The sequence below is a fragment of the Peromyscus eremicus genome, chromosome 3 (assembly GCF_949786415.1).
Source record: "Peromyscus eremicus chromosome 3, PerEre_H2_v1, whole genome shotgun sequence".
Lineage (NCBI taxonomy): Eukaryota > Metazoa > Chordata > Mammalia > Rodentia > Cricetidae > Peromyscus > Peromyscus eremicus.
In genome coordinates this window covers 125,829,566-125,857,483 of record NC_081418.1, presented here as the reverse complement: position 1 = coordinate 125,857,483, position 27,918 = coordinate 125,829,566, and the positions used below count along the sequence as shown (strand labels likewise).

The window sequence follows — 27,918 nt, the reverse complement described above, 5'->3', positions numbered from 1 at the left end:
CTGTTCCTGCCTCCAGGTTCTTACCCTGACTTCCCTACATGATGGACTACACCGTAAGCTGAAATAAACCCTTTCTTCCCCACGTTGCCTTTGGCCATGCTGTTTATCACAGTGATAGAAAGCAAACCTGGACACCTGGGGTCACACAATCACAGAGCAGAATGTGCAACTCCCACTAGTGGACTCAAGGTACACCCCCACCTACCCAGTGCCGGCTCCAGCCCACATGCCCCAGGCAGCAGCTCCCATGTTCCTGGCTAAAGTCTAGTATCCCAGCACATTTTCAAGAATGGCCTCACATACCCTGGAAGACAGAGAACTTCCCAGGAGTCAGGAATAAGTCCTTCCCTACTTGTCCCACCAACTGGCCCACACTTCACAGCTCTGCTCACAGCTGTTACGTCATCTGGGCCATGGATAAAATGCAGGATGGCCAGACTACTGTCAATCTAGGGCACCAGCCACATGGTTCACACCCACTACACTTCCCCAAAGGTCCCACAGGAATCGGAGAACTAAAAGTGAAGAAGATGGACTGATTCTAAACACAGGCTTGGACAGGGACCCATCTGCTGTCTCTGAAGTGATCAGCCTGAATTTTATATAGTACTGATGTTAAAAGAAAATAAACTTGGTGCTGGAGAGGTGGCTCAATAGTTAAGAACACTGGCTGCTCCAACAGAGGACCCAGATTCAGTTCCCAGCACCCACATGATGGCTCACAACTGTCTCTAACTCCAGCTGGAGGCAATCCATGCCCTCTTCCGACCTCCATGGGCACCAAGCATGCACACGGTACACATAGGTATGTTCATTCAGGCAAGACACTCACCCACATAAAACAAATAATTAAACCTAAACATTTTTTAAAAAGAAATATTTCCGCTGCTAATGGCTTAATGCTATTGTCATATGGAACTTATACAGCGAGAAGTTTCTGTTATTCATCATGCTGAGGACAGTACATGTGTCAGAAACATGGTGTCTATTGATATCTTTCCATGTGTGGTGCACAAAGGAGCTGCGGGGGCTGATGGAAAGAGATGCCAATCTAGGACAGGTGAGGAGGGGCACATGAGTAACAACGGCTCTGCTAAATGCCACAGGTAAGCCTTAAATAGCAAGTCCTGGATGTGTGTGTGTAGGGGGTCATCTTTCAGCGGCCACAGCTTTCCCTTGAGAGCCATGAGTCATCACATCATAGGCTGTCTGTCATCACATTCCTCCACTAAAAGAACATTCCTCACCTAGGCAAGGTGAAGGCATGGAAGACAGTCTTGAGGAGAGAGAAACCAGACAGAGCACATTTGGGACTGGAGAGGAGAGAGAGGCAGAGCCTCTGCTCAGCAGGCTTCCCACACCAGACAGCTCTATGGAATCAATGCTGAGGCAGAGGGAAGGAGGCTGGGGTCAAGCACAGTGCAAGAAGGGACTCTGTCCAACATGTCCTAATACCCCAGGTGTGTGCAAGCTGTCACAGAGCCCTGCTCCTGGCAACACCAGACACAGACAAGCTACTGACCACATCTACATCTGACTAGGCTCCCACCAGGAATTACTAGGATTTAATTTGTTAGTAGTAGGTAGTTATGATGGAGAAAGAAAGCTGTAAAGGGAGGGGCTGGAGAGATGACTCAGCAGTTAAGAGCACTGGCTGCTCTTGCAGAGGACCCAGTTTTGAGTCCCAGTACCCACACAGTGGCTCACAAGCACCTGTCACTCCAGTTCCGGGGACCTGACGCCCTCTACTGGCCTCCTTGGGCACTGCATGCATGTGGTATATATACATGCAAACAGACAAACACACATACACAATATTTTTTAAAGAAGCCTCTGAAGGAAAAAAGAAATGCCAACAAGTATTTTATAAAGATAAACACTGATACTGCTCTGCAATTATGTTATGCTTTTAAGACCTGCAATTTGATGGGGATAAAGGAATAAAGTACATTAATCTTTTGAGAGATTTAACAAAAATAGAGGAGGCCAGTGAGATGGTTCAGAGGATAATGGCACTTGCTGCCAATACCAACCACCTACATTCAATCTCTGGGGTTAACATGGTGCAAGCAGAGAGAACAGCCTCCTATAAGTTGTCCTCTGACCTCTACACATGTTCTATGGCAAACATACACCCATGTGCATGCACACACATTCACAATAACAAACAAAATGTGACTTGTAAACATTTTTTTAAAGGACTAGTGTAGTGGGTAGCTGTTCCAGCTTTGACCTGGAAGTACTACCCCCATTGAGGCTTCAGTAACTGTCATGCCTACAAGGAGGGACTGAGACAGGAGCCCCTAAGACCCAAGATCCTGATGTGCCAGCTCTCTTAGTTCCTGGATCCTGAATGCTGGAGGTAGATTGAGCAGAGTTCTCCAGAGAACACCGCTGGACTGTGCTACACCTTTTCCAGACCGTATAACCTATCCCTTTACTTGTAAGTTACCCCACAAAATAAACCTCCCTTTTAACTACATGGAGTTGCCTTAATATAACATCCAATATCTAGCACCCAATGTGGGGCATATCCAGGTTTCTATTCTGAGGTCAACACATCTTTGAAATAAACCGGTTGGTTTAGCTCAGGAGTTTTGTCTGTTGTCCAATGTCTCTACACAGCTGTTGTTCCTTTCTCATCAGCATTGAGAAAATTCAAGGTTAATAAAGCACTATGCAATCTATTTCTAGGAGTCATTGTTACTTGTTGCTGTTTATTTAGCATATCCTTTAAAGTTCCATTGTATCTTTCTATGACTGCTTGGCCTGTGGGATTGTGTGGTATACCTGTAACATTCTTTATATTGTAATAAGCAAAAAACTGTCTCATTTTATTGGAGACATATGCTGGGACATTGTCTTAATATGTACAGGTATTCCCATGAGGGCCATAACTTCTAATAGGTGTGTAATCACAGAATCAGCCTGTTCAGAACTCATAGGAGTTGCCCACTGAAATCCTGAATAGGTGTCAATGGTATGGTGTACATACTTTAATCTTCCAAATTCTGCAAAATGAAACACATCCATCTGCCAAATTTCATTTCTTTGTATACCTTTTGGATTGCTCCCTGAAGGTAATGGACATTTTTTTTTTTTTTTACAATATCCTTAGCTTGTTGCCAAGTGATGGAGAAATCCTTCTTCAAACCTTTGCTATTTACATGATGTTCCTTTCAACCAATAGAATGGAATGATGGTTCAACAGAGAGCACTGGCTGCTCTTGTAAAGGACCCAGGTTTGATTCCTAGCACCCACACAGAGGCTCACATCCATCTGTAACTCCAGTTCCAGGGAACCCAATACTCTCTTCTAGTTTTTGTGGGCACTGCACACATGTGGTGCACAGACATATATGCAGGCAAAACTTATTATATATAAAAAATAAAAGAAATAAATCTTTAAAACAAAGAGGTACTAGAAAGAATCATAAAATATTCTATAATGATGATCTGGAGGGCTGTTATCTGAGCTCCAATCAACTTAGATGGTACCAGGTACAGGACAGGCTCTGAAAAGAACTAATTTTTTTCCTGCTAAACAAATGTAGCAGACTCAGTAGGAGGCACTGGCTCCGCACCAGGAGCTTCCTTGACTGCTCAAGGGAACATTCACTCCTTGCCCAAAGTAGGCAGGGTTCTTTGGACTCTGCACAGATCAATACTCACATGTCAAAAGCACTGAACTCCAATGTCAGGCGGGTGGGCAGGCCAGCAGAGTCACCTATGTGAAACATTATATCTCAGTGACAAACCAGAGTGGTAGTACCCATGTAAAAACATCTATGGCTAGGCATGTCCTTTTATTTGAAAATAGAGCCCAGGGGCCCTATCTGAGTCTACTAACCCATGACATGCAGATAACATGTGCACAGATAACAGGGGATCTTGAGAGAGACTGACAGGGAGGGACTTGTAACCAATATACAAGTATACCCTGAGAATTCCCCACCCCCCTAGCCTCCGCGCGCGCGCACACACATACACACACCCCGGAAGCTAGCTGAGCAGTGTTTGCTACAACTTGAGTTTCTCCACTCCTCTTTCTTTCCCCAGAGGGAAATTTTTTTTTATATGACTTGGGAGCAAACGTCAAGAAAGACACAAGAAGCTAAAAAACCGTGGATGTAAAGGAAAAGCATGTCCCTTATCTAGCATTCATGAGGTGCTGGGTTCCATCCCCAGCACTCTAAAAGTAATAGTAACAAGTGCCGAATGAGGGCTGCTGTCTCCACAGAGGAAGGACAAGAACACAGGGATGGGGGTGAGGAAGGCACCTACCATTGTAGTAGTAGCCCCTGATGTCCTTGGGGGTCTCGTCCAGGCGATACTCATTCAACTTCTTCTGGGTTAGTTCGTGCCAGAAGCCAACATCCAGGGCACTATTAAAGGGGGCGAACTGCAGCTTGGACAGTCCAGGGTCCCCCATGGCCACTGTTCTTACCTGTCTACCAAAACAAAACACACAAAAAATAAAGCTTAAGTAAAGCAAACCATTGGGGTTGGAAAAACGGCTGAGGGGCTAAGCACACTTGTTACTTTTGCAGAGGACCCAGGTTTAGTTCCCAGAACCCACATGGTGCCTTTACACCTACCTGTAGCTCCAGTACCAGGAGACCCAATGCTCCTTTCTTCTCTGGCTTCTACCAAATAAATCTTTTCTTGAAACAACTAGCCAAAGGCAGTTCCAGTGTATAGGCTCCCTTAAGACACTGCTCCTAGAGTGCACAGTCACTCTACCCAGAGTGTAATGTTCACTCACAGACCTCTGGAGCCGGTCTAACTCTTGACAACAGTGCTCTGCACCTTTTAACTTATTATTATTATCATCATCAGCATCACTAATTTTTTTAGACAGAGTCTCTCTACATAGCCCTAGCTGTCTTGGAACTCGCTCTGTAGACCAGGCTGCCTTGAATTCACAGAGATCTGCCTGTCTTTGCCTCCCAAGTACTGGGATTAAAGGCATGAACTACCATGCTCATCTCTGCACCCTAGTAGTTCCCTGACCCCCTCCCAGGTGCCCAGCACCCACCACTCTGTCACCGTGAGACTGACACCACAGATCCCTTAGCGAAGAGGACTCATGCATGACTTAAACTTTAGTGGCTGGCTTATTTTACTTAAGACACAACTTTGAAAACATCCTGAAGAATTTGTCAAGCTCAGTCTTTTATAGGAGTAATTTGTATAAGCATCCTTTCTGGCATTAACTTCTTGTATCTTGTGTTAGTGATGAGCGTGCACCCAGGCCCCCTCCCACTTGAGGCAAGCACTGGAACCCTGAACTGCACCCTCCGCTCTGCCCCTGACTCCCTTTCTCATGAGTCAGCTGAGGACTGACTCCTTGGAGACTGTCACAGGCTATGCATCCAAAAGCCAGAGTCCCGTCGGTCAGAATGTGGCGATCTGAGCCAGGTGTGGTGTGACAGTCTGTCATCCTAACCCCTGGAAGATGGAGGCAGGAGGATCAAGAGGTCAAGATCATCTTTGGCTACTTAGTGAATTCAAGGCCAATCTGGACTACATAAGACCCTGTTGGAAGGAAGGCAGGAAAGGAAAAGAAAAACAAAAAGAAAAGGCAAGAAAGGAGGGACAGAGGAGGAGGAAGACCAAGCTGGAATTCTGCCTGTCTGAGATCCGTGCTGAGCACTCCAGCTGAGGTGCTTTAATTCCTTTAAAATCTTCAAGCTGTATCTCTTTTCCCTCCCCATAGGGTCTGTGCTAGGGTGGAGAGTGTTGCATCCTTAAGTACATTTTGCATTCTGCATCACAACATGAATTTTAATGTTTTTATTTCCCCACTCAGGTCATCAAGTGCATATGGCCCCGAAAGCGACCCTGCATATGCACAGGACTGTGAAGCACCCATGTGCACACCTGGGAACTACATATGTGCACCGGGCCTGTGAACCACTCATGTAGACTATGCATGTGCACCACACCTATGAACCATCCACACACACCATACACGTGCACCTCACTTTCGGGTGCTCACATCTGGATGAACATAGCACTGCAGCAGTGTGGAGTCGGCCTCAGCACTGCAGGCTTGGGAATTTCCCAGTGGCCTGTATGCACAGCTTCCATTTACCAGCACACATTTAAAATCCTAATGCTGTCTGAGCCAAAGGAAAAATGAAATTCAACTTAGCAACAACCTTGTTTGCCAAAGAGCTGTTTCTGCCTGTGCCTGGCTGTGTGTCTATTTAAAGAAAAACTTGGGTTCAGAGTCACCCACCTTCACTTACTGCATGTTTGGCCACCCACATGGGCTGACTTACCCAATATGGGCCTGGATCATTTGGGCTGACTTGGTTAACTCCTGCTTACTCTCCACATTAGGCAGTACATTGTCACTATTTTTCCTGACTTCTGGCCGAAAGCACACTTGTTTCTGAGTATTTGCTCTTAACTATACAGGCATGCATTCATATTGGTTTTTACACCCCAGAGCCAACAATTCCACTTTTAGACAGCCTCTGCATTTTCTAGAAAGAAATGCTATGCATTTCCAGAAATTAATCTTAATTCCTAGAATAGAAGCTATTTTATGAAGAGCTAAATCTGAAATCTTTTATTTAAAATGTTATGAGTTAACTATCTTCTAAAGGTTGACTTTATTTTATTTTATTATTATTTTTTTTTTGAGACAACATCTCACCATGTATCCTTGGCTGGCCTAGAACTCACTATGTAGACCAGGATGACTTTGAACTCTTAGAGATCCACCTACCTATGCCTCCCAAGTGCTGAGATTTTAGGCTTGTACTACCACACCCTATTGAGGTTTATTGTTTTACACGAATATTTGAATAAGGAAAACCTCCCCCGTGTAAGATGCCTGCAATCCCAGAACTGGAGATGCTGGAGTGGGAGCACTGTAGGTTAGACGTGAACCTGGGTTACACAGGGAGCTCCAGGATGCTGGAGAGGATCCTGAGGCCCCACCCCTTTTGGAGAAGCTGCTGGTGACTGGTGGCTGCTGAGAGAGGAAGAATCACTCTCCTTCAGGGATGTGGCCCTAGTAGGTAGCTTATGCCTCAGTGGGTGGCCACACCCCCATGTGCACACAAGCAGCACTGATTGGAATCAGGTAGTTACTAATTATGAGAGATGAAATGAGGACAAGACGCTAGAAGGAGATGATAGGGCTCTCGGGGAAGCTAGAGGGAGATGACGGGGCTCTCGGGGAAGCTACAGGGAGATGATGGAGGCTCTCGGGGAAGCTACAGGGAGATGACGGGGGCCCTCGGGAAGCTAGAGGGAGATGACGAGGGCTCTCGGGGAAGCTAGAGGGAGATGGTGGGGGCTCTCGGGGAAGCTAGAGGGAGATGATGGAGGCTCTCGGGGAAGCTAGAGGGAGATGATGGAGGCTCTTGGGGAAGCTAGAGGGAGATGGTGGAGGCTCTCGGGGGAGCTACAGGGAGATGACCGGGGCTCTCGGGGAAGCTACAGGGAGATGGTGGGGGCTCTCGGGAAAGCTAGAGGGAGATGACGGGGGCCCTCGGGAAGCTACAGGGAGATGGTGGAGGCTCTTGGGGAAGCTAGAGGGAGATGGTGGGGGCTCTCGGGGAAGCTAGAGGGAGATGGTGGAGGCTCTTGGGGAAGCTAGAGGGAGATGACGGGGCTCTCAGGGGAGCTAAAGGGAGATGGTGGGGGCTCTCAGGTAGGATCAACAGGCATTGTACACATATATGGAACTTCCAAAAATAATACACACACACACACACACACACACACACACACACACACACACATATAATGAAGAAAAGAAAGAAAATAAAAGAAATGCGCTTCTGACTCAAATTAATCATTAGTGTTTAAACTAGGTCAGCAAATGTCACAATGAGTGTTAAATGGTATTTCCTTAATGACCAAGCAAAATATACATCTTTGAGCTTTTTAAATAGCACAAGAATACAATCACCAGCTTGCAGGTGATTAACCACACATTTACAACACTTGCTTTTTGTTAGTATTTATAATTTTCTTTGGTAACGCAAACTGAGCTCCTCGTTTCCTATAATGTGGTTTATTTAACTCTGTTCCAAATCTGGATTAAGAACCGAACTGAGGGCTGGAGGGATAGCTCAGCTGTTAAAGGCTAGGCTCACAACCAAAAATATAAGAACCGAACTGAACTCAGTACTATTTTTTCTTTTGCTTTTTATATCTATAAAATTTCTATAAAACAGGCTTTATAGAATTTTTCAATTGAGAGAATTTAAATAGAAATAGCTAACACAATAATTTCAGTTTATCAGGACTGAAGATACTATCTATTTTAAAGCCTTTAAATTCCTTTAGTATTCCACATAGCAAGGATTCTTAAACTCTTCCTGCTTATAACCACTATATATTTGAGACCATTTTACACAACCTGGATACATGGGTGAAATGGTTAACACTGATTACCAGGATGGACTGTATACTCAAACTGTGTGGTTAACACTGGTTACCAGGATGGACTGCATACTCAAACTGTGTGGTTAACACTGGTTACCAGGATGGACTGTATACTCAAACTGTGTGGTTAACACTGGTTACCGGGATGGACTGCATACTCAGACTGTGTGGTTAACACTGGTTACCAGGATGGACTGCATACTCAGACTGTGTGGTTAACACTGGTTACCAGGATGCACTGCAAACTCAGATTGTGTGGTTAACACTGGTTACCAGGATGGACTGCATACTCAGACTGTGTGGTTAACACTGGTTACCAGGATGGACTGCATACTCAGACTGTGTGGTTAACACTGATTACCAGGATGCACTGCAAACTCAGACTGTCAGCCAAACAACCCTGTTCTTCCTTAAGCTGCTTCTATCAGGTGTTTTGTTACAGTGATGGGGAAAGCACCATTACAGAATATTGGTTCCCCAAGTAGGGTCTTTGCTATGAGAAGCCTGATCGTGTGGTTCCTGGGCCCTTGGAATAGGGTTGAGGAATGAACGTGAAGGGTTTGGAACTCTGCGCTGGAAGAGCCCAAGACTGCTATAAGCAGAGCTTAGTGGGCATTTTGGTGGGAGTTCGGAAGACCCCAGAATGCCAAGGGATACATGCACAGTGGAGGCCAAGATCGTGAGTTTTCAGTGGGAAGAAGAGCTCTAACTGGGAACTGTGCCACAGATTGTAGCTAGAGTTTTCTCTCCAGATTCCGCCAAGCCTGGCAGTCCAACAGCCCACTTATAAAATAAACACAAAGAAAAGTTCATTATTTAAATTGAGCCTAATGGCTCAGGCTTCTAGCTAGCTGTTCTTATACTTTAAATTAACCCATTTCTACTAATCTATAAGTTGCCACATAGCTCGTGGCTTACCGGTATCTTAACATCTACTTCTCATCATGGCGGCTGGCAGTGTCTCTCTGCCTCAGCCTTTCACTTCCCAGAATTATTCTCTCTCCTTGTCCCACCTATACTTCCTGCCTGGCTACTGGCCAATCAGCTTTATTTATCAATCAATCATCCACAGCAATAGATCATTCATGTTGTAGTCTGTCAAAGAATCTGGCCTCATTCTGCCCCTGTTCTGAGAACTTAAGTGAAGCTGAACTCGAAAGCAATGGACTAATGACGTGATGGCACTCAGGCCATGGTATGGTCACCACTCACTGCTCTTATCCAGATCTTCAGTGGTCAGGGGAGAAAAGTATGTTTTCAAATGTGCTGTGTGGTGGAGAGAGGAGAGGGGTTAAATCTGCCCACCAAGTGGGTACAGAGATCAGTTGTAACCATTAAAGGTATTAACACCATTCAAGAGAAACCCTGTGTCCTGTACCAAGGCAACAGAAAAGGAAGCCCAAGGATACACACTCCTGTGGGCTCCCACCTGTGAAAACAGGAACTCACTTGAGAGGGGAAGGAGTTCCCTGCTCTCAGCAGGACCCTGGGAAGCATTTCCTGAAGACACAGAACAGAGGGGCTGTTGCAACTGTGGCCATGGTGACCAGTCTACATCTTGAGTTCACCGAAGAACCTGAAAGCTGGTTTTACAACCATGAAAGATGTAATGGTTAGGGGGTCCATGGAGGCTTATGTCAAGGTTCCTGAAGCTCACCAAAGCCAAGCAAGGTGAGGCAGTGAAGGTGACACCAGGGTGTTGGAGATGCTCACTGTGAGAAGGCATACAAAGGGATGAGAGCCAGTCCACAAAGTGCAGGGCTACCTAAGCCTTTTGGGGCCCAGATGATTCCATCGTGAGCTCCAGACACTGACATGGAGCTGCAGGAGATGGTCTTCAATCCTGCTGGGCTTCAGTCTTGTTTTGGTCTGATCTTTCCCCGCTGCGCCTCCATTCCTCCCTTCTGGAACAGAGATGTTGGCTTGGTGCCATTGGATATTAGGGATATGCAACTTTTTAAAAAATAGATCCTCACAATTAAGAGGCTGCCTTGAGTCCCAGAAGAGATTTTAGACTTTGAACTTTTGACCAGTGTTAAGGGATGTTAAAGACTATGGGGACCTCTTAAGCTGGACGGACTTTGCATTTTGCAGGATGATGGCTATGGGTCTGTGAGGACAACAGGTGAAAAGGTTATTGCTTAAAAGTGATATGTTTGCATCTCAGGTCGACAAGAGGTAGACTTGTGTTGGTTAACACTGACTGTCAACAGGATCAAGAGTCATTAGAAGACAAGCCCCTGAGCATGTCTGTGAAGGTTTCTAGGCTGGGCTTATTGAGATGAGAAGATCCACGCTAAATATGGGCGGCCCCCTCCAGTGGGCTGGGATCCTGGGAAACTGAACTGAGCACCAGCATTCATTTCTCCTCGCTTTGTGACTGTGGATACAATGCTGCCTTAAGCTACAGGTTCCATGATTTCTATGCCATGATCAACTATACCCTGGAACTATGAGCCAGAATACACCCTTCCTGTCTTCCTTCAGTTTTTCCATCAGGTATTCTAGCTCAGCGATAGGAGAAGTGTGTTATACAACAGATAAGTAATAGGCATAGAAATCAAACATTTACTGATAATAAACCATGAAGAAATGTATTTGAAAACAAGTCTTTGGTATACATATAATTTTAGCATTTATGAGATGAGAACAAACTAGAATACTTATTAAGGTTTATTTTTAATAATGTGTATGTGCCTGTGTGGGGGAATACACACCTGAGTACAGGTGCCCATGGAGGCTAGAAGAGGGTGCTGGATCCCTTGGAACTGGAGTTACAGGTGGTTGTGAGTTGTTCAGTGTGGCTGCTGGGAACCTAACTCAAGTCCTCTGCAAGACCAACAAGTGTTCTTAACCCCTGAGCCATCTCTCCAGCCCCCAGGACATTTGTTTGCTTTTTTGTGATGCACCAGTCTGAATCTGTCAGCCCCAAATGAAAACAATACCCATCATGCCTTTGCTACCTATGAGTTGGGGCTGATTGCATTTAAACAGAATTCTAATAAAATTTATTTACAATGCAGAATGAAAAAGTAGGCTTTTTTGGTCTTCAAAGTTAGTAAAGTCTTGACTTTTGACCTGTTAAGAAACATTTTCAATGACAACTGAGAGACTTACATAAAACAGGTTTTACTGCACTCCAGTGCTAGCCCATTTCATGCCTGATGTAAAATGCAGCATTTGGTATTCTCTATGCAATTCATAATGAAGACTCTGTCTGGTTTGGGAAAGTGAAAATGTGCCTTGACTGCGAGATGAGGTATAATTTACAGGAATTATCCAATGTGTGTCATTTTAGATAACAAGGAGGCATTTGCTTTAGTTATTACTACGGTCAAAGGGCATTTAGACTGTTCAGTAAACTCATGAAACTGAACTTGTTAGCAGAGAGATGAGTCTATATATGAAATAAAAAGTGTTTATGTTTGCTAGTAACTCCCAGGCCCTGAACCACAATGATTAATTCAAATAACTGTATTGACTATTTGGAGAAGATTCAGGGGATGGGAAGATGGCTCAGAGGTTCAGATGCTAGCACCCATGTTATTGGTTTACAACTGCCTATAACTGCAGCTCCAGGGAGACCCAATACCCTTTTATGGCCTCCACAGTCACGTGAATTTATGTGGCACAGACACAGAGAGACAGCACAAATATAAAGAAGTAATAAAACATTTAAAAAGACTCCTTTGCTATCATCCAGAGTGGTTTTGCACAATGTTTCTGCCAAGGTTTTTGAGACACTCAGTTTTCCCACCTTTCTGGATTTCAGAGGCAGAAATAGGGAGCTGTGACAGCAGTGGTTGTCCACCAGAATGCATCTGTGTCTGCCTATCAAGGACCAAGACTGTGGGCGAAGGAGCTGGGTGCCAGGCAGGGCCACAGGAAAGCCTGGGTGGAAGAGCAGGACTCCAAGGAGCCTGGAAAGGCTGAGTTCTGGTATGATGGGTGGGTAGAGGATCCAAGGAAAAGGGAGAGAGAGGATTGGCTCCCATAGGAGTGGGAGGAGACCAGCCACCCCAGAGTGGAGGCCTGAGCCAGTGCAGCAGCACAAAGCTGACTGGTTACAAATACCAGCCACAAGAAGCTGGGAAATACGGCTGAAGAATCCTGGATAGAGCTAGCAGCACGGACACAGAGTTCCACATACCCGCAGCAGCAAAGGACTGTGAATGACAAAGTCAGTTCAGAGGCTGGCCATGGATGTAGCTCAGTCAGTAGGGACTTCTTGTCTACCAAGCATGAGTCCCTGCACTCCATCCCCGCTGCAGACAAATAAAGAGGCTATGAACTGACGAAGAACTGAGTGGGGCAGAGAGGTGAGAACAGAAAAGAGGCGGTTCTTCCTGGGACACTTAGGAAAGGTGACCAAACATGGTCTCTTGAGGAGTTCAAGGGACGACAGGGCCAAGGTTGTAGTGTGAATATGTTCTCGAAAGCGTGAGACCTGGATCTAATCCCTAGCACAGCAAACACAAACCAGAAAGAGGAAGAGAAAAAGCCCTGTGGGCAGCAGGCATGCCAAGCCAGGGAGAGTGACGTTGGGCTGGCAGCAGGACGTGGGTATAAACACAGGACAGACCCTTTTACTTTTAGGGTTTGTTTTGTTTGTTTGTTTGTTTGTTTTAAGACAGGGTTTTTCTGTCCTGGAACTAACCCTTAGCCCTGGCTGGCCTCAAACTCAGAGATCCTCCTGCCTCTGCCTCCCAAGTACTGGGACTACAGGCATGTGCCACCACCATCCAGTTAGACATTTCAGCAGAGGATGATGGACAAGGAAACTGAGGTAGGCCCAGAAAAGTGATCTGGAGAAATAAGGGGCCGAGCTACTGCGCTAATGGAGGACATGGCTGCCTCTATCAGATCTTGGGTGTTTTCCTTCGAGTACTTAGATCTGAGTTGAATTTTAAAAAAAATAAGATTTATTATTTTATGTGTATGATTGTGTGCCTGAATGTGTGTCTATGCACTGTTTGTGTACAGTACCTTTGGAGGCCAGAGAAGGGTGCTAGATCCCCTGGAACTGCAGTTACAGATGGCTGTGAGGCACAATGTGGGTGCTGAGTCCCTGGGTTCTTTGCAAGAGTAGCCAGTACTCTTAAATACTGAACCATCTTTCCAGCCCTGTGAGTTCACACTTGTACAGTGTTACACCCATCTCTCCAGCCCTGTGAGTTCACACTTGTGCAGTGTTACACCCATCTCTCCAGCCCTGTGAGTTCACACTTGTACAGTGTTACACCCATCTCTCCAGCCCTGTGAGTTCACACTTGTACAGTGTTACACAGGGGGTTTGGGTTTCTGTCTTCTACACGCCAATGCCCACTTTTCCCAGCAGCATCTGTGGAAGAGACTGTCTTTTCTTTCAATATATGGTCTTGGTGCCTTTTTCAGGAATCAATTGGCTACAGCTACATGCATTTATTTCTAGGTTCCTTATTTTATCCCATTGGTCTACATAATTGTCTTTACAATAATACATCGTGCTGTTTCTGCTACAACTCTGTACTATAGTATGAGTATGAGTGTGTGTGTGTGTGTGTGTGTGTGTGTGTGTGTGTGTGTGTGTGTGTGTATAACATATATTAGAAAGGGTCTCATTGTGTAGCCCTGGCTGGCCTGGAACGCTCTATGTAGACCAGGCTGGCCTTGAACTCAGAGATCTGCCTGCCTCTGCCTCCTGAGTGCTGAAATTAAAGGCATGTGCCACCATGTCCAGCTTCTATAGTATATTTTGAAATTAGGTACTGTGGTGACCCCAGCATTGCTCTTTTTGCTCAGAATTGTTCTGACTCTATGGTATCTTTTGTGTTTCCACATAAACTTGTTGTTTTATTTTCTTTGAGCCCAGTCTGGCCTCAGTCTCTCAGTCTTCCTGCATCTGCCTTTCCAGTGCTGAGATTACAGTCACATTTACCATATTCAGCTTCCTTCATATGTGTTTTAGGATTTTTTTTCTAGTTTCATGAAGACGATCATTGGCATGTTATTGGGGACTGTAGCTCCAGTAGTGTGGCCATTTGAAAACAGTATTAATTATGCTGACTCATGGACCCTAGAAGTCTCTATGGAGAAATGTCAGTTTCTTTACTGTTCTGGTTTTCATGGTAGAGATCCTTCACCTCTTCAGCTGGGTTGATTCCTGGGTTTATTTTGTTTTGAGTAGTGATGGTGGTTGTTTTCTTCCATTTCTGTCTCAGTGAGTTCATTACTGGTACACGGAAAAGCTAGTGATTTTTCAGCATTGATTGTGGTCTGCTCCCTTACTGATTTGTTTATGGGTTCGAAGAGTCTTGGCGGAGTCGTGAGGGTTTTCTAACAACAGATTCCTGTCATCTGCAGTCAGGGGTAATTTGACTTCTCCCTTCCTGTTTACACTCCTTTCTTTCTCTTCACAGCTGTTCTGGCTAAAATTCCAAGTATTGAATGAGCCCTGAGTACAGACACCCTCATCCTTTCTGTCCTCTGAGGCACTGCGGCCAGTTCCTGCTCCTCAGCCTGACAGATGTCCTGGGTTTGTCCTGTTCTGCTTTTTTCACTCTGAGCTGCAATAGCTCTGTGTCTGCTTTCTCGGATTTTCAATTGAGAGGATAGCCTGGCTTTTATAAATGCCATTTTCTGTGTTCATTGAGATGACGATTCAGTTTTGATGCTTGGGAGCTGACATATGGGACTACATCAAATTAAAGAGCAGCCACACTGAGAGTGGCAGCGACAGAACAGGAGAACTTTGCAAGCCATGCATCCGACAGAGGCTTCACTATCCAGAATATGTGACAACTTCAGTCAGAGCGACAGTTCTCCAACCATCAAATGGGCAAACAAACTGAACAGACAGTTCTCAACAGACTATGACAGCCAATAAATACATAAAAACGTATGTTCAACATCTTTTGCCATTAGGGAAATCCAAATAAAAACATACATTGATACTCTATCTCACCTTAGTTAGAATAGCTGACAAACAAAAATTAATAATCATCATTAAACAACAACACATGTTGGCAAGGACTTAGGGAAAAGGAATCCAAGGACTTAGGAAAATGAACCTTATATGCTGTTGGTAGAAAGAAAAGTAGTTCAGCCATTATGGAAAAAGTACAGGGTTCCTCAAAAACCTAAAATGCTAACTAGCAAGTAATTGAGCTATACTGTTCCTGGGGCATGCACCAAAGGGCTCTAAGACCTTATATACAGGAGACATCAGCATGCCCATGCTTATCACAACACTGTACATATTGGTCAATCTCTGGAATCAGCCTGGGGCCCTTCAGCAGATGAATGGCTAAAGAAAATAGTAAATATACACAATGGAGTGTTAGTTGGCTGAAGAGAAGAATGAAACCAGGCCATTTGCTAAAAGTCATCACGTTAAAGGAGGCAGAGAAAGATAAATGGCATGTGTTTCCTCTTAGCTGCAGAAGCCAGAATTAAAACAAAGAAATAAAGACTATTAAGGAAGAAAGGGTAAGAGGTGGGAGGGAGGGAAGGAGGGAGGGAAGGAGGGAGGGAAGAAGGGAGGGGAGAATAAGAGAGCATCACAAGGAAAAATGTTATCAAAGCACAATATCTACATGTATTGAGGTGGCACAGTAAACCATTAATATGTGCAATAAATATCCATTAATAATTACAAATCAAAAAAGGGGCTGGGTGTGGTGATACACATCTTTAATCCCAGCATAGGGGGCAGAGGCAGGAGGATCTCTGTGAGTTCGAGGCCCTTAAAGAGCAAGGACAGAGGACACTACAGGATGACCTTCTGTACACTGGATTTTAATACCTATGACTCTCTAAAATGCAATTTAACAGAAAACTGCTAGACTGGGAATAGGCTGTGAACTCAAAGTCGCTACAGGAGAGGAGCTGCCCGAGTCCCCAAGGCTTGGGCTAGGTCACTTTGCTGCTGGATGCCCAGGGGCAGCTGCTTTCCACAGGCTCAGTATGCTCCATCCATTTAAAAGTATGCTTGGTCACCAGGGCCCCAGCGGGCATGGCTGGAACACTCTCAGCAGGGCTTGGGAAACCGAGAAAGACCAGCAGAAGACAGCAGGTGGGATCAAAGTAATTACTCCCTTCCCTATAGAACTGGCGAGTTTCACTGATCACAAAGGGCAACATCATACATCAGGCAAAGGCTCACCCAGGGTCTCACCATATAGCCCAGGTTGTCCACAGACTCTTGATCCTCTTGCCTGAGCCTCAAGAGTGCTGGGATTACAGGTGTACACCATCATACCTGGTTCTCTGTAAGCGTCCGAAAAATAAAGTGTGAGCTAATGGTTAAGAGCATGTGTTATTCTTCCAGAGGACTGGAGTTGAGTTCCCAGCACCTACATGGCAGCTCACAACTTTCTGTAACTCTAGCTCAAGGATATCTGGTGTCTGGAGGGCACTGTATGTACGTACAAACAGATAAAAATAATAAAAAATAAAACTTTTTTAAAAACTGAGCTGCCTGGGTCCTGTGTGTTCTTCCTATGCAGGGACAAAGAACAAGACTGGTGGCCAGAAGCCTGTAAAGTCTGACCAGTAGCCCGGTGATGCAGGAGGATCTCTGATGCTACTTTGGAGATGCTGGCATGGCTGCTGTTTCCTGACCTGAGGCCTTTGTGGTATTCTAAGGAAATCTTCCCACTCTTTGCTGGAAAAACCCCTTCTCATCACTTAGAGTCCTTTATACAGCTCCTATTAACACCCACAGCTATTTGGATGCAGTGACTCCTGGTCCCACAGGTAACAGCTTCCATTACAGCTTTGGATGCCTTTTAAAACATGTATGGGCATGTGTGCGCAGGTGTATGTGTGTGGAGACAGAGAACAACCCCAGCGGTCATCTTCAGGAACGACACCCACCTCATTGCCCTGGAGCTCAGACACTAAACTGGCTGGAGACCCAGGCATCGCCTTGTCTCTGCCGCCCTAGCACAGCGACTACAAATGCTTGCCACTGTGCCAAGCATTGATTTTTACGTTATTTTTTAATAAGAGGAGATGCGGTGTGCAAGCATGTCATGCCATACAGGAGAAGTCAGGGGACAATTTCCAGGAACTTGTTCTTTCCTTCCACCTTGTGGGTCTGTGATTGAATTGAGGTCATTGGGCTTGGTAGCAAGTGCCTTCACACTGCTGAGCCACCTTGCTGGCCTATGCCCAGTATTTACACATGGGTGGGTTCCAGGGAGTAAACTCGGGTCCTCATGACCCTTGCTGACTAAATTATCTCCCCAGTACCCTTTACAAAAACTCATGACGGCCAGTGGAAAGTGTTCTCCCCAGACTGACGCTCATTCTGCCAAGCACCAAGCACTACACTAAACATTGTACACACCCTTCCCATGACAACCCAGTATCAGTTACATGGTTTTCTTTACAGACCAGTAAATGAGGCACTGAGAGGTTAAGCCACTTGCCCAGAGTCACACAGTGAGGGGGTGGAAGAAAGGATACATGGCTGCTAGCTTCAGGGCCCCTCTGTCCTCCCTGAGCTGCTGGACCTTGTTGGGAACAACCTCTTCAGAATCTATCTGGTCCACCAGTCCCTGTAAGCTAACCAACACCCAGTGTCTGGATACTCATTTGCATGCTGATTTCCTTCCAACACAGACAAAGCCAACAGGACAGACACTGCCAGGGCCGGGGCCATCACCCAGTGTATGAGGAGACTGAGCCAGGAGCAGACAGCGGTGCACCTCACCGGAATGCTGCAAGAAGTCAGCTGTCGGCGGCGGCGACTTCCTCCTGAGGACCAGGCTCCCCTCTTTTCCCTGTGCTCTCTGATGACCTGCTGAGAGCACTGAGATGGAATTGTACTGGGGCCAGATGATCCCAGAGATAAAAGAAAACATTCTATAGCTTTAGGGGCTGGGAAGGTCACCAGGTTGACTACTTAGAAGGCAAGAGAACATCTGTAATATCGGCTACACCTCAGTAAAGCTGTTGGGAGGCTTCTAGAAAAAACAAACAACAACAACAACAAAAACCCTGAAGGCAATAACCCGTGTGCTGACAGTGTAAAAGGCACATGCTTCAAACTTTCTTTGGCTTCTTTAGCTTTTGAGAAATTCTGAGCAGACTACGAGACCCTATTTACTTTCTAAGAGGATATGGCTGGGCTTCACTGAGTTACAGGAGGATGTAGCAAGGACAGTAGCACAGGATCAGGAATGTGCTGTAAGCATTAGGGCAGGCTAGACCTCTGAGGAACCTAACACCATGCCGGTTGCTAAGTTGGAAGGGAAGATTTAGGAAGTGACATGCAGGGGACCTGGAGCAGCAAGGGGACCAGGGTGTACAGTCAGTCATGCCTGTCTCCGGCTCTCATTCCTCCTGAAAAGCTAGGTTCTGCAGCTCTGGACAGGGCAGGAGAGACCTCAGCCTCTTTAGAGCTAAAACCACTCTGCCATTCCCACCTGGGCACCATGTTCAGATACGGGTGGCCACCGTGTTCAGATACGGCCCCGAGGCTGATTGTGGGACAAACCCCAGTCTCCCAGGGTGGGACTGTTGTTTCTGGTGCAAGAAGACAGGCTTTGATTAGGGCTTGACAAGCAACACACGAGAATCCCAGCAGCCAAAACTCAGTCAAGATGAAAGTGAAATGACGGCGGCTGGGCAACACAAACCCCAGGGCTGCGTGTGCCACACAGCACTGGAGCTAGTTGTAGACTTTTATCCACGGAGCCACATCCAATGACGTACATGTGGGAGCTCAGATGTCCCTGAGTGTCCAGACTAATCAAGAGAAAGAAGCTGGGGAGGAGGGAAGGGCAAGACACAAGAAGGCAGGAAGTAGGAGGCAGGAAGAGGGGGCAGGAAGTGGAGGACAGGAGTCTAGGGAAAAGAGGCAGGGGGCAGGAGATGGGAACTGGGCATGGGGGTGGCGAGGGCAGGAGGAGAGCTGTGGCAGAGGCAGGATAGGGAGGAAGTAGAGGGTGGGGGTAGGTGACAGGGATGGTGAGCAGAAAGCAGGGGGCAAAGGCTGGGGGGGGGTAGTGTTATGGGAACAGGATGAGGTTTGGTCTTTCACTGGGTTATGGACATTTGTCATCCTGTGTGTGTGTGGTTGGTTACAAGTTGTTATTGGATATGATAAAAAAAAAAGGGGGGGGGTAGATATGATAGGACAAAAAGGTAGATTATTGATCTACTTTCAAACTAAAAAAGCAACTACTAGTTTTAAATAAGTTACATTGGTATGGATTTTTTTTGTACATTGATACAAATATAAGGTTATTTTTGTTATACTGTATATGTTTCTACTTCTGTTTAAGATATTTTTGTATATTGTTACAAATTTGAAATTATTGTCCTTATACTGTACATCTGTTTCTATTTTTGCTTAATGTATTACCTATACAGCTTGTTTTAATAACTTAGACTTTTCTTGACATGAGATGCGTCTGCTCCTGGCAGCACTGATCTACTTCTAAAGAGGATATTGGGTATCAAAGAAACTACATATGGAGTTTGCTTTCTTTGTGGCATAAGCTAGCCATTAGGGCAAGAAACTGCCCTTGCCTTGACTGTTGACAATACGCTACCCAAACTGGACAAGCAGAACACAAAGAATGATGACTGCTGAACTTTGCCAAAACAGGGTAGGACAATCTTTCAAAATTTCTTGCTTCTAAAAAAGGTCTGTCAGATATTCTCGGCCTACAGGCAAAAGATGGATGCCCCACCATTGCAGAGGAATCTTGGGTGACTGTCTAGGCAGCCAGTTGTCATTTCTCACATTTTTGGGGAGTTGCTTACTTGTACTCCCTGCTTACTCAGTTAATATTATTTCCTTATCAGGTCTTTGATGGGGCTAAAGACTAAACAGTTATAATTACAGTTCTCCTGAATCTTGGCAAAAGGCATACTAGGTACAAAACTTTAGACTTTTCAGGAGAGGACAGCTAATGGAGTCATCTCTATAAATTTGCCAGTTACTTATGGAGTAGACATTGAGATGTATTTCTTACTTGATAATTGTTCTTGTTGTATGTAGTTTCATTTTTGTTAAGGTTATTACTTTTCCTTTCTTCTGGACAATACTTGATAATAATTCTTATTGTATACAATTTTACTATGTTAGAGTTAGAACCTTCCCTTCTTAATGAGACAAAAAGGGAGAAATGTTACAGGAATTCTGTCACCAGTCCACTAGCCAATTCAGAGGAGCATTTTTGTCCGAGAGGTGGGGTTTTCACTGGGGATGAATGTGACCAAGAGAAAAGGCTGAGCAGAGAAGTGCATGGCCCCTTTGAGCCAGGAGCAAGTGACTGCAGGTATTAGCGGTGGTCTGTGATTTGGATCAGGTTCCTCTTTTGTTCTTTAATATTTGTGCATGGATTTTGTTTGCTAACAAATGGTAAAGAGATTTTACAATAGGATAGGAGGCAGGAATGGGCAGGAGGAGAGCAGGAGGCAAAGGGCCAGGGGTTGGGGCAGGCTACCGACAGAGTCACTCTCTGAGTCTTTCTAACTTGGCACATGTATCTGGAACAGCAATACAGAAATAAGGAAAATAAGAGTGCTTTTCTTTCTGTCCAGACAAATGGCCATGTGGACAGCTTGGTGATGCTCTGAGTCATGGATGGGGCAGGCCTTGGTGTCAGGTACCCAGCACTGCCATCAGTGCCCCCAGCTGACTACACCAGCACCTCGTCAACCTGTGCTCCCGCTGATGGGAGGAAAAAAGAAAGATTTTGGCAACCATGTCAGATGGAAGAATTCTGTATATTTTTTAAAGGATGGAGACTATCTGTGATGACTATTCTTGGTTGTCAACGTGAGTACATCTGGAATTCACTAAAACCCAAGCATCTGGGTACATGTGTGAGATGTTTTTCTTAATTAAATCATTGGGATGGGCAGGTCCTCTTTTCATCGGAACCAGACCTTCTACTAGCAGCCTGTGGAAAGGACATTGAAAAGGAAGCTTTGCTTTCTGCCTGCTTGCCCTCACTCTCACTGGCAAGTCCATTCCTTCACGACATTAGAGTTTATTTCTTTGGGATTCCAGAGTATACTGAAGACCAGCTGAGACGTCCAACCGCCTGGACTGAACAACTACTGGATTTTCAGGCTTTCCGTTGGTAGACAGCCAATGGACTAGCTGGACCAGAGCCTGAAAGCCACTCCAATAACTCATTCTATCGGTTCCTCTAGAGAACCTGACTAATACACTATCGAAAGGATATTTTAAAAATCTAAAAAGAAAAGAAAAGAAATTAAAAAAACCAAAACAGACTTTTTTTTTTAATTTTTTGGTTTTTGGAGACAAGGTCTCACTATGTAGCCTTGGTTGTCCTGGAACTCACTTTGTAGACCAGGCTGGCCTTGAATTCATAGAGATTCACCTGTCTCTGCCTCCTGAGTGCTGGGATTAAAGGTGTGCCACCATCACCCAGCACAGAAATATATTTTAAAGACTGAAAATTGCTTAAAACTGAATCTTTAAGATTTTTTTTTTAGTTTTTATTTATATGCATGTGAGTCTCTCTCTCTCTCTCTCTCTCTCTCTCTCTCTCTCTCTCTCTCTGTGTGTGTGTGTGTGTGTGTGTGTGTGTGTGTGTGTGTATGCATGTATGTGTCTTTATCATGAGTGTACAGATATCCAGGGAGGCCACAAGATGCCAGCCGATGGAACTGGAGTTACAGACAGTTGTGAGCCACCATGTGGGTGTTGGGTACCAAACCCAGGTCCTTTGCAAGAGCAGCCAGAGCTTGTAACCCCTGAGCAATCTCTCCAGCCCTAAAACCTGAATCTTTTACCTGCAATGTTTTCATTTTTAATGTTAGGAGAATAAATTCAATAAATACTTTTTTAACATTAAAAAGAAGAGAAGGTTGTCTCATCCACTTCTCCTCAGCTGAGCACAGTGCCTGGAGTACAGAAGATGCTTGACAAATGCTGACATGGAATGTGTACTCTTGTCTTCACTGAAGGCCAGTGCTCAGATGACACACAGTAAGACAGCATCACTCAAGGCCAGTGCTCAGATGACACACAGTAAGACATCACTCAAGGCCAGTGTTCAGATGACACATTATAAGACATCACTCAAGGCCAGTGCCCAGATGACACATTATAAGACAAATTCCATCAGAAACCCCAAATGACAATTGTTGCCTGAGTTGTCAGAAAGGAAATGGGCTGCTCATGCCTCCCACTAGTGGAAGCATTGGAGCATCGCTATGAGGATCATTTGTCAAGTGATGGTGCTCAGAGGATGCTGTGCCAGAAACACCAGGGGCCCAAAACTTCCTGGAAGCAGCTAGAAAGTAAATGTTTTAGAAACTGCAAGCCACAAATAGTTTCTGTCATATATTATTCTCCCTTGTTACACCCTTTAAAGATATTAAAACCAAGTTGGAGAAAGGACTCAGTGGTGGGAACACTTGCTGATTCCACCTAAAAACCTGAGTATAGTCACACACAGCTATAACCTCAGCACTAGGTGGCAGGCAGGTGGACACTAGAAGCTCCCCGGGCAGGTGAGTCGTAAAACCGGTGAACTCCAGGTTAAACAGAGACCCCATCTCAAGGAGAAAAGGCAGAGTGATAGAGCAGGAGACCCAGTGTCCACTCTGGCCTCCGAAACCACTTATCCACAATTAAAAAAAGTAAAAAAATCTGGTTTATTTTGGTTTTTATGATGCTTTGTTTTTATGCTTTACAAAGACTGAAATTTCTGCCAGAATATTTTACAAGGCATTAGAAATCATCGAGGAGCTGGGTGGTGACACACGCCTTTGATCCAGCACTCGGGAGGCAGAGGTAGGCGGATCTCTGTGAGTTCCAGGCCAGCCTGATCTATGGAGTGAGATCCAGGACAGCCAGAGGCTGCTGCACAGAGAAACTCTGTCTTGAAACAACAAAAACAAACAAAACAACAACAACAAAGCATCCAGGGCTGCTGCTGAAGGCCAAGGTAGGAATCAAAGGCCACAGTAGGTTGGTCTAGGATGTGACCTTGGGATACTGGGCATACTAGACAGGGGAGCGTGGCAGGGTTCTGTACATAGCAAGGGCTGGCTGTGAATGTTCTATGAAGACTAAGCTGTCCCCTGAACTCACAATCCCTGCTTGGATCTTCTGAGTGCTGGGAGTACAGGCATGTGCCACCATGCCCAGCTCCCTGTAAACATATCTTTATGATCAGGTAAATACAGTTTATGCAGAACACTCACCCAGTTCTCAGCATTAGATGAAGCACAGTTAAATTTTATTGAGACTTGGTAACACCTTAGAAAGGCTGAATCTGCAGGACTCCAGGTCCTCAGAAGCTCAGTACCATATCTCATCACCACACTTCCACATCTTGGGGATTTCCTTCACACTTTCTCCTGGTCTCTGCCACTGCCTGTCAACTCCTCCACTCTCAGCTCATGTCCCTGCCTCCCTACAGCTCAGACTTGATGTTCAAGAAAAGGCAAGCTGCCTACTGCTCCCTAATGCCTGCTTTCAGCTGCTGCATCAAAGCTCTCCCTGTCAGAGGACTGCTCCTCCTTCTCCCCAACACTCACCTATCAGACAAGCAAGCATAGGGGATAGTTTAGTAACCTGGGACTCCACTTGGTATAAGCTATACACACTTGCCTCTTCTAACAATGCACCTGGAAGCCTGAGACATTTACCTGCCTATACTATACATACATACACATACCTCTTTGAACCTGTTAGCAACCTAGGACCCCAACCTACATCTGCCTACTCATACACACTACTCCTCTCCCAACAATTGAATGGGTTTCTCCTTCCCTTGACAGTGGTCAAATTCAGACAGATTCCAGTTAATTCTGCCCACTTTGTGTCTAGGTATAAGAACCAGTTTTGGTACAATAAGGTAAAACTGCATCCTCAGGTGAATTTTTAGGGACAATCCCCTACCTACCATGTGCAGAACTGGAAGTGCATATAACTAAAATCAGATACAGGGAAGGACATATACAGCAGAAAAAGTATTACGTGATCTAATCTATCAATACAGAGAACCACCCAAAATACGAGGTTCCTTAGCAACAGCCTCTCCTTCTTTAGACCCCATAAAGAGAACGCAGGCAGGGGCCCCAGAGTATCTTCATGCTTCTGGCTGCTCTCTTGCAGTATACTCTGAACTCTTCTATCACTTTGATTTGAATCAAGTTTCCTCACTACCTTGTCATCTGTATGGACTTTATTTTACTCTTGAATAAGAGGCCAAGAACCTGGAAACACTCAGACCATAGTGTCACAGGTGACACTGCCTGCCGAGCATCCTGAAGCCAGCGTGGGGCTTCCGTGTGCTTGAAAGCCTTCCCAATGCTCCTCACACAGTCTCTCACCAGCAACAGGCCAGTACTGCTGTTCGAAGCTGGCTCTGCATTGGGTGCCATGTTCCCTCTTGGTTTGCCCAACCTCCTCCACCCACTCAGTTGTAAATTCCCAAAGTGCAGATCATGGTTCAAGCTCACCCGCTACCCTCATCACCAGTCCTTTGCAAAATGGCTCTCAGTGTCATGAGAGGGATGGTGAGAAGGGTCAGTGGGTAGACACTTGTCACCAAACCTGACAACCTAGGACCCACATGGCGAAAGGAGAGACCCAGCTCCTGCAATTGTTCTCTAACCTCCACATGAGTGCCATGGCATGCGCACGTGCGTGCGCGCGCGCGCGCGCACACACACACACACACACACACACACACAAATACTGTTGATGATGTCAAAGTTAATGGCAGCAGACAGACATTCTTTGCTGTCAGGTCAAATGAAGGAGAACATGGCTGCCCTGGTTATAAACAGCAAATGAACCCAAACTGAAACACTGTATGCAGAATGGATGGCCAGGACTGGCTGACAACTGTCCAAGATGTCACAGAGTCAGAAGTCCGACTGAGGCCCTGCTGCAAACTGAGGAAGTAGAAGACACACTAGGCGTGGAAGGAACTAGGGCTCAGCTTCACTAAGGAGTATTGCTGGATAAAACCAGAACAGAAAGCTGAGTATGCTGAAATGCTAGTTCTCCTTGGGAGACTGAACACACACACACACACACACACACACACACACACACACACACACACAGAGAGAGAGAGAGAGAGAGAGAGAGAGGGAGAGAGAGAGACAGACAGACAGAAAGAGACCAACCCTGAATGGAGTTTCTAGGAGAGAGATCAACAGGGTCTTCTGGCAATATTTCTGCAAAAGATAACACTGAGAAGACCCATGTTAACACCTGGACACACAGCTTTATTCTACAGCAGGAAAACTCCATCGACAAGATACTTTAAGTCTAAGTCAACTCCAGGTTAGGGGCAAGTAGATGGCTGAGAAAGGGCATAAGGAAGCCTTCCAAAAGATTCTAGAGCATGAGCTGGGTTGCTTATGAGGCATTTACCTTTGTAAAGACATAGTCATGATCATTATGTGGTAGGATAAATCTAAATAAAAATGAGGAAGAAAACCTTTCATGTTCAGACAAAGCTTCAAGGTGAAGGTTGGTAGCGGCGGCGGCGCACGCCTTTAATCCCAGTACTTAGGAGGCAGAGGCAGGTGGATCTCTGAGTCTGAGGTCAGCCTGGTCTACAGAGTGAGTTCCAGGATATCCAGGACTACACAGAGAAACCCTGTCTCAAAAAAAACAAAACAAAAAACAAAAAAAAAAGAAAGAAAGAAAGCCAAAGCCAAACCAACTCCACAAAGAGCCTCAGAGCCACATTCCGGGTTACAGATGACGCCTTCCCTCTAACACAGAACCTGCTCTAGATGAGGCCTGTCCTCCATGAACTAGTGCTTCTTCAGCTCTTCTGGCTCTTTGTGACCAAATATGCTGAAGGAGGAGGTTCTTGGGCTTTGATGTTCACGAAATGAAGAGAAGATGTGTCTGCTGGGCTGTGGTGAGGCTGCCCAGCAGTTGTCTCTCAGCATGGGCCTAATTGGATTGGACACAGCAAATTGCAGGCCAGTGTAGGATTGTTAGAAATGAAGGAGGCACACTGGTAGAAAATTAGCAGCCAGAGAAAAACAAAAAGGCTCTCTTCAGGGAAAGTGGACCTGGAGAAGGAACAGATAAACACACCAGCTTACCCATCCCCCCAAATGGCCTCACTATCATTCTTTGTCTTGGGCTTTTTGTTTGCTTGCTTTGAGAGAGCAGGGGAGTTTTTAATGGTTCAGAGAGAAAATGCCAGCAACAGAGTTGGCAGGATGCACAGTGAAAAATCTGGTCTGAAGCCCCCTAGAAGCCAGCCTCCAAGTCCACTTGATACTAGCTGAGAAACCTAAATTTCCCGTTCTGTAATGTAGAGACAGTTTTCACAACCCAGGATGCCAGGATGCCTCTAAAGATGAAGGAGGATGGAAATGTTTGCCCAGGGCTTGGCATCCAGGCATAGCTCAGAGGCACAGCTGTAATCCATTTTCCACTCCCTCTCTGTGCTAGCCAACAGTGATCCACAAACATGGATCCCCCAACTCTGCCCAAGGTGTGCCCACCTGGGGTCCCCTCCCACAAAGGAGCTCAACAGCTACAGCACAGGCTGTTTGGGAATGGAGCAGCTCCTGCTGAGAACCCCCCTAGAAAAGGCAGGAAGGAGGAGTTCCTAGGGCCCAGGGCTCCAGCAGGGAAACAGGAAGTAGGGGGCAGGAGAATTCCCAGAAGCTCCCCTACTAGCCAGCATGGTGCACACAGTGGAAAACCAACAAAGAGACACTGCCTGTCTCAAACAAGGTGAGAGGTCATCTGACCTCCACACTGCTGGTTTCCTCCTCTGCAGCAGCCTGCCTCTGCCACCAAAGCACTTAAGTTACTACGTCATCACCTACCGCCAGGTGCCTTCCCACCTTCAGCCTTGTGACATGTGCACCCCTTAAAAGTGTTCACGAGGCATAGCTCGATCTCTTGCCTCTTGCTCCTCTCTTGACTCTCTTGCCTCTTGACTCCTCTTCTTCCTCTTGTCTCTTCCCTGTTCTCTCAGTCTGTCTGTCTGACTGCCTCTCTCATGTTCCCACTCCAACATGACCTTTCACCCTTTCACTCTTCCCCTCCCCCAATAAACCTCTTGCACTAATTCTGCTGCACGTGGCATGTTTGCTTAGTGGCATACCTTGGCAGGGCCCACCAAAGGCACCTACCTATTCCACCTTTCTCTCTTTCTTTTTTAATCATTACACACACCTGCATCCTTATTCACACACAAAGTATGTGCACATGCACACACACACACACACACACACACACACACACATTTCTTTTAAAGTTTCAGGGCTGGCACAAACCCTGTGATCTACAATGATGTCCTGCCTGCAGGCTCTGCTAGGGCAATGGTGGCACAAAGTCTGTGGGAGCAACCAACCAATGTCTGATTTGACTTAAGGCCCACTCCACAAGCTGGAACCCATACCTGACATTGTGTGGTGTCAAGAACCAGAGATGAGATAGCCCAGAACCTAGGGTAAAACCAAATAATCCTGGTCTAAAAAAAGAAAAACAAACAAACAAAAATACCATTGTGACAAAATAACTCCTAATGA

General features: G+C 45.7%; 1 protein-coding gene across 3 annotated transcripts in view; it reads right to left on the bottom strand.

The window, feature by feature from the left end:
- Window positions 1-27,918, bottom strand: part of Atg7 (autophagy related 7) — a 226,487-nt gene that overhangs the window by 190,723 nt on the left and 7,846 nt on the right. For 2 of the 3 annotated variants that reach the window (XM_059258393.1, XM_059258390.1), the window contains exons 2-3: window positions 4,285-4,451; window positions 3,673-3,727 (exon numbers count right to left, since the gene is read on the bottom strand). In XM_059258393.1, coding sequence (XP_059114376.1) covers window positions 3,673-3,727; window positions 4,285-4,432 — 203 coding nt within the window. In that variant the 5' untranslated portion in view covers window positions 4,433-4,451. The remainder of the gene's footprint in view (window positions 1-3,672; window positions 3,728-4,284; window positions 4,452-27,918) is intronic. The other variant, XM_059258391.1, reaches the window with a different exon arrangement.